At 42.1% G+C, this 7,692-nt stretch overlaps 1 protein-coding gene across 1 annotated transcript in view; it reads left to right on the top strand.

Moving 5' to 3' along the window:
* Positions 1-5,459, top strand: part of IGFBP4 (insulin like growth factor binding protein 4) — a 58,333-nt gene extending 52,874 nt beyond the window's left edge. The window contains exons 3-4 of the mRNA XM_042476728.1: positions 1,872-2,006; positions 4,069-5,459. Coding sequence (XP_042332662.1) covers positions 1,872-2,006; positions 4,069-4,203 — 270 coding nt within the window. The 3' untranslated portion in view covers positions 4,204-5,459. The remainder of the gene's footprint in view (positions 1-1,871; positions 2,007-4,068) is intronic.
* The last annotated feature ends 2,233 nt before the right edge of the window (positions 5,460-7,692 follow it).

The following is a 7,692-nucleotide window of genomic DNA, read 5'->3' on the forward strand; positions in this document are numbered from 1 at the left end:
ATCTTTTGGACTACACATCTCAGAATCCCTCAGCCAGTAGCATTATTAGGGAGGTGTGTGTGTGTGGACCACACCAGATGATATCACATAGGGGGACGACCCAGGTGAGTGCCCTCCCGTCCCTGCCCAACACAGCTTGACTTCTGAGTAAAGCCACATGGGACAGGGTGGGAGAGAGCCCTTTTGGCGCCACCCTGAAGCCCCCCCCCCCAAAGCCTTCCCATATCAGGTGACATCCTGGTATGGGATGCCGCTGCCCTCAGCCAGCAGGGTAATTTGCTGTGCTGGCTGAGTAATTCTGAATGTTATAGTTCCTCCTTCAAAAAACTTTCCAATACTCTGCCCAGATCATTTGTAACTATTTAAACATGCAGTGATTGCAGAGAAACATATTAGTAATTGGTAAAATGGACTGGACAATACAGAGAAAATGGTTTCATTAACCAGGAATAGTATTTTACTGCATATATCTACCACAAACAGAAGGTTATTGTACCACCAAGATGCAGTATTCTACTGGTAAATGCCATTGAATGGGACTGAAGGAGAAATTTGACAATGAGTATGCATTGGAACCTGTGCTCCAGAAACCAGAACTTTAGTTAGATGCAAGCTTTCTCCTTGTTGCAGCATAGCAACATGGTTTGGTTTAGACCAGATCAAAAAGTTTACTGTAGCCTGCCAAGTAGAACATAGTTCAACAGCCATATTGTATTCACATCAAGCTCTGCCAAGGTTGTGAGAAATCTGTTTTGCCTCCAATTCTATGAAGGCATTAAAAAGATGAAGTTTATCTAGGCCAGGCTGGGCAAAGTGTGCCATTTGGTACTTTAAAGTTTGACCCCATTAACTCTCCTACCTTATTTTTGCACTGCTTCTTGGGCAGTTTTCATATGAAACTAGCCAAATACACCCCAAACCAGCTATAAATGTGGTGGTTTACTTCTCTTACTCCCTAGAGGGCCCTATCACCAGATATTCAGGTCAATGTCTGAAAAATGGCCAGAAACGGCATCCAGAAGTGATTTAACATTATTTCTGGAGTGCTAAAATCCAGCAGTGAGGATAGATGGAGTGGGGGAATGGCCCTCAACCTCTCTCCAAGTGCCTACTCCTTCCTTACCTAGGTCATGTATTTTACCATACACATCTGGTAGATTGTACTCAATATTGTGGATCACAATTTATTTAGGAGAGAGGTTGGGAACTTCTCGCCTTCCAGATGTTTTAGAGCTCAACTATCAGATGTTGTAACTCAATGGTAAGGAACCATGGGATTTGTAGTCCAAAACATCTGGGGAGCCAATGGATCCTAAGCTCTGGTTTAAAACCATGTTGGCCTTGTTTCAAAAAGATCATCACCTAAACCCAGAGTAAGCAACTGTGCCCTCACCAATATTGTTGGACTGAAACTTCCCACAGCCCAACACAACATAATAAATGGTAAGGGATTAAAGGAGTTGTGGTCCACCAATGTCTGGAGGTACAGTAACATTCAAAATCCACAAAACAGTGATACCATTAAAGAGCCAACCTAAATGCACAAAATTCATGTTGCACAGTTGCCTACCTCTGATGTAATCTAAGCAATTACTTTCACTTCATTGGCAGCACAGTTTAACTTTTAAGTTAAACAGGGAGCAGGAACTGTTTGTTGCTTTGTGGTCTCTCTCATGTCTACGCTATGATGGTGAAAAACAATCAAACCCCAAGGGTGAGGTTCTGTTGTCTGTCACTCAAGCCATAGCGCTAAAGACTGATCTTTCTTTTCAAATGGGGATGATGGAATGGGTTCGGAACTTCTCACTGCCTTCATGCTGATTCTTGTCACTACATTTGAACTTCACTTCTTCCTGCTGTTTTGTCAACAGGTCCAAGGCTCATGTCAAAGTGAACTTCAGAGAGCACTGGATAGGTTAGCAGCATCCCAAACCCGAACCCATGAGGATCTGTACCTAATCCCCATCCCCAACTGTGATCGCAATGGGAACTTCCACCCCAAACAGGTAACACTGGAGTTCTGGTCTCCCTATGGCAAGGATGTGTGGCCTTCAGTTATGAGCAGTGTGCTCACTGTTTGCTCATCATTGATTCATTAAAGCCCTAGTTGTCAGTAATAAGGACACACGTATTTTTCTTCACTCAGCAGGGTAGAATGAGTAATTTAAACAAGTTTCTCCTTGAGGCAGGAACATCTTTGAAATCCTACAGGGAGAAAGTCTCCCCTCCACACTCACCTTTTTCTTGCCTTCCCCACAGCAAGGAGGTGGGGGGGGGGGGTAAGCCAAGCAAGGAAGATTGCCTGTAAATGGCTATCAAATAGCTGCTGACAGCCTTGCTTGGCTATCCATAGCCCTCCCCTCCCATCAGCCTAGCTCTGTAGGGTGTGGGAGTCAAGAGAGGATGGTCACCTGTTCATAGCTGCTGGAGTGTTGCATGAGCCTCAGTCAGGTGCTCCCAGATCAGGGACTAAAAAAGGTCCTGGTGGGCTGGACCAGTTGAAGCAGTAAATCCTAGATTTCTACTTCTTCACATGCCAATGGGTAGGTTAAAATGTGGCAGTGGTGATGTAGCAGGAAATCAAGTAAGAAGACTGGCACTGACAGGCGCTTCATCCCATCCTTCAAGTTGTGTTTGTTACTGCACAGGTGTAGCATTGCCACCTTACTCTTCCATTCCCTCCCCTCTTCCCCTGACAGGTCCAGAAGGAGGGAAAGGAGATGACCAGAGATGGTCTTGTGTTGTGTGATGGTTGTGTCAGAGGCTTGATCCTAGGGCTTGGAAGCATGGTGGAACTTTGCTTCCAAACAGCTTTGAGAGAGTAAAGAGAGTCCCTTTTTACTCTTGGGGGCTGCTTGGAAGCCTCCCTCTCTTCACACTAGCTGAGGGCAGGAGAAGAAAAAGAGATCTTACCTTTTACTGGTGCTGACATTGAAACATAACGGTAGAAAAAGTGCAGTAAGGTGTTCAATCTGCATTATCAGAATGCAAATAAATAACATACATACAGGCCTGTAACTAGGCTGGGGCACCTGGAGCACTGCCCTGGGGCCTTTAGCCAAAGGGCCCCCCAAATGGCAGTATGCCAAGATGGCACCACAGCGTGCGGTAGGACTTGAGGGCGTGCACCCTACTTTCTGCTCCAGGGTCCCTAAAGGCCTAGCTATGGGCCTGCATATATAATTACAATAATTTGCATCATATGCAGACTTGATGCCCAGATATGAGGGACTGACATATGGCAACCCTAAGCAGTACACAATCAAAGCACAATACACAATTAGGTGATGATGCTGTCCTTGGGTCTGTTTGAGGACTGGGAGAAAAATGAGTAAGGGGATGGAGGATCAGACACTTGAGAAAACCATCTCATCCCTTCCCCTTCAGTGTTTGAATTTTCTTTTCATGCATAGTCAGTAATGAACTGGATATCAGGAAACAAACTGAAGCTTAATATAGACAAGATAGATGCTCCTAATCAGTTGAAAGAAAGTACAATTTCCCCCCAGCGATTTATTGGAGTTTTAAAACTACAAATGCCAAATAGCAGAAACATGGGGATACTATTTACACCTTTTCAGGTAACAATGCATTAGAATGCCAACACTGTAGATGTGGGTGAACAACATGTAGCTCTCTTGATGTTCTTGGATGACAACTCCCACGAGCCCTGGTTGCAGAACCATTGGTGAGGAATGTTTTAGTTGTACAGTATATGCATTCTGCAAAAGAACATGACTCTGGGTGACTACAATGAATATATTGTAGTTTTGGTGTATGAAGGTTAAACTACTGCCCTAAGCTATTAATGCCATATTTAATATTTTGTTATAATAAAATAGCTGCCATAACAAAGAAATAAGTAAAGAAAGAAGAAAATGAAGTGGAGGAAGAATGAAGTTTCATGGCACCTTTAAGACTAACAGATTTATTTCAGCAGCTATTTGACATTTTGCGAGCTAGCTTGAGATAGTCTTTGCTCAAACTCATTTCGCCTCCAGTAGATACTGGGGAAGAAGCAGATTTGCTATCCTGGTAATGAGTTGTCCATCTGTTTTTCTTCTTCAGTGTCACCCAGCATTGGATGGGCAACGAGGGAAATGTTGGTGTGTGGATCGGAAAACTGGGGTCAAGTTGCCAGGAAGTGTGGAGATGAAGGGAGAGCTGGATTGCCACCAACCTGCAGATGCAGTGCAAGAGTGACTCCGTTAAAGTGAAGTGGACACTGAAGCTTTCCTTGATGAAGTGCCAAGGAAACAAATGGTGCTGTTTGATGAGCAGATGGAATGCAAATGGGGATGTTACCATGATACTTATTTTTTTTCCCCGAGGGGGGAATTTTAACTGCAGTAACATCAGCAACCCTCCATACAAACTTTAACTGCATTAATCCAAACATGGTGTGGCCTATCCAGCCCCCAACTGGTGTTTAATTTGGTACCTATGCAGACTCTGTAGCTTACATTCCTTTTCAGTGACCACTGATAATGAAACCTCCGCACAACAAAAATCTATAAGCTTTAAGTAATCTGATGGACTGAATGAGTGTTTCCCCAGGTAAATCTGCTTTTGCTTTCAGTACAAGCCACAGCAGAATTGCTTCTTCTTTAAGAGTTTTTGCTAAAGGGAAACAAAAAAGAGGAATAGGTGACAGATATGTTCTGCCTCACCCTTTTGTGGGGCTCCATGCAAAGAAAACCAAATAGGCTAAACATTGCTTGAACACTTCCATGATGGTGGGAAGAAACAGTCTCACTTGAATTCAGACTTGGAGCTTATTTTCAGTGCTGGGCATTGCTCAGCCCTGGAGCATGTGAAGCCATAAGAGTGATTTTGAACATGTAAATAGTGTACCTTCCAGAGCAAAAGAGCAAACATAACCTGCTTTGGGTTCCACATCTCTGGATTAGGATGCAAGATTTACAGAGAGAGGAAACCTATCCAGGGGTACCCGTTTCGGCCATATAGCAAAGAAAAATAATATCCAAAATCCACAAAACAGTGATACCTTTATTGGAACAACCAAAATGCACAGAATGCAAAATACACAAAATACAGAGGAAAGAATGGGAGTGAATGCATCAGTAGGGAAATACAGATCCTAAAACTTGGTTAGTATGAACAGATTTCAGAATTATTGTTTTCATTAAAAGAAAATCAGTAAGAAAAAACAAATTCCTAGTGTATAATCTGCATAATAGTCTGCCCCACTGCAACCAGTGGGGAATTTATTTGGAGGAATGTTGTTCGGTTCAGTTTTGGGTGTACAGTTTTTAAAAAGAACAGTAAATTTCTAGAGTTTCAGGTTGTGATGATGGGTTTGAAATTGTGAGAACAGTGACAGCTGATATTTCAGAAACTAGGTTGGGGAGGTAAGCAAGAGTTTTATGGTTGGGCTGTTAGCACTTTGTCCTTCCCCATAACCTGCAGCATTAAATAAAATAAGAAAAGCATATGCAGAAATGGCTTAATTTGTTTACTTTATATAAAAGGTGGTCGTTAGCTCTACCCAGTACTGAAATTTGCATTCTCCTTTCTCTCTAAGAGCAGAGTACATGGAGCCCCAATAAGGAACAACTTTTGGGACAGCTGTAGTTTCATGCCAGCCTTAAAATTAAAGTACTTGGAGTGCACATACATACTTTATGTATGTGCCCTCTTTATGGCCCAAACCATAGAGTTCACCATCCACAGTATAACCTGAAACAAGCCAGCTTTTCTCCAGTAAGCAGCATTTAAGAATATTTAATCATTCTAGTTACATGAACGTGAGAGGCAGTAACATTGGACACAAATCCCTTGCTTTCCAAAATGAAATGGCTGCTATTGGCCAGTGGAACTATCTCTATTTCAGGCCAAATATGCCAAATCTGGGAACCAATTTTCTATCCTAGGGATAGTCCAGAGGCTACACAGATTGCCAAAAATAGCACCCCACCCCCCCCAAAAAAAACCCTCCAGAGGTGTGCAGATATTCACTTTTGGTTTTGAAAAAAAAATGTATTTTTGATATTAAACAATGCTGGGAGACGACAACAATACAACCTATTTAAAAGATGAACTCCTGTTCCAGGAGACTTCTAGGAGAGGCTGTTTATCTTTTTGGAGAGGTGGTTTGGCAAATGTGGTGGTACCAAGGGCCACAAAACCCAGCCTTGTGGGTCAAATGCAGCTCCAGGGTCACACTCTGCCCACTTTTTGGTCAAGCAGTTCTCTTCATGGCATAATATCAGACACGCAAGGTTTAAAAAAGGGCTCTGAAGTATCTGTTCCAGTGGCAGTGTCTTCCCATTAATCAGTTCCTGTGTTCTCTAGAAGACTGGCATCATTGCCAGATTAATAGAGTCATGGGGTGCTGCAGCTCTTGCTAGACTACTTCCCTCTGAGACTGCAAGTGCTAGAAATCACTTGTGTGAATGTTGTCCCATATAAGAAAACGATCCTCATGTTAAAAAGAGGCAAAAATCTCAACTAAAGTCCTTCCCTCTGAAGTAGAGTATTAAATGCAGTTTTTAAAATATATATATATATATATATAATTCTAATATTACAGGAAACATTGCAAACAATATGATATGTTACAAGGCCCCCCCCCCATATGTCACAATATAGTAGCAACAAAGCCTTAGTGGAAAGAAACATTTGAACAATAAAAAGAACAAACAACAGATGGAAATGGAACAAAAGGAAAAGAAACACTCAATAATTTATAATGCAAAGATGGGCAGAAGTTCAAATTGTATCTTAAATCTTCCTCCTCCTCCAAGAATCTGGCTGACTCCAGCAAGAGGGTGAGTTGAGGGAAGATTTTTTTCCCCTTGTGATGCTGGTCATTACATTTTCCCCAATTGATTTCAAGGTGAGGGAGGGTTAACTACATATGGTTTAGGAGATCTGATCCTGTGGCTGTTGTAGTGCACAAACTTTTTTGATGGTGTGACTGCCAGAATTCACCAGCCACAGGCATACTTGCTGAGGGAATTTGGGAATTATAGTCCCAAAATAGTAATGTTTCGAAGCTTGGTCCAGAGCCTTTTCAGAGAAAGAAGGGTCCTTGGATCTGAGCACATTCCACAGTTATAAATATGGCCTTAAGGGAGAATGCTCCTCCTGCACCAGCAGGACCCCTTTACCCCAGTAGGAAGATATGTCTCCCAACCTCTAGCCCTTCCTAGCTGTTGAATCCTAGGATAAGGGTTGCTCTTTAAAATAACATCTAAATAGACAAAATTGTTAATTTTGTTACTAAAGTAATATCTTCAACCCACACCTTTTTTAAAGAGCCTTTAAGGAATTTATGGAATAGAGTTTTTCAAAAACTCAGAACAAATCCATGCTGATGCCAGTATAGTTAGAATTAATTTTAAATCTATTATTTCTACATAGCACCATAAAGCTGAGAAACATTTGCATGGGTGAGTGGGAATTGGAAGGAATATTAAATATATTGTATGGAAATTGAAAAGCACCACCCCTCATGGACTGCCAATCCTATCAGCTCCTAGATAGCATAGCTAATGTGAGGGATGCTGGAAACCACGTTCAAATAACATCTGGAGGCCCATAGCTCTTCTATCCTTAGAGTAAAGGGAATCCATCTCCCATGAGAAAATTTTGGACTACAATATAATTCTCAAAGTCTTTGACTATCCTTGGCCATGCTGGCTGGGGCTTCTGGGATTTGAAGTCCAA

The sequence above is a fragment of the Sceloporus undulatus genome, chromosome 6, assembly GCF_019175285.1.
Source record: "Sceloporus undulatus isolate JIND9_A2432 ecotype Alabama chromosome 6, SceUnd_v1.1, whole genome shotgun sequence".
Lineage (NCBI taxonomy): Eukaryota > Metazoa > Chordata > Lepidosauria > Squamata > Phrynosomatidae > Sceloporus > Sceloporus undulatus.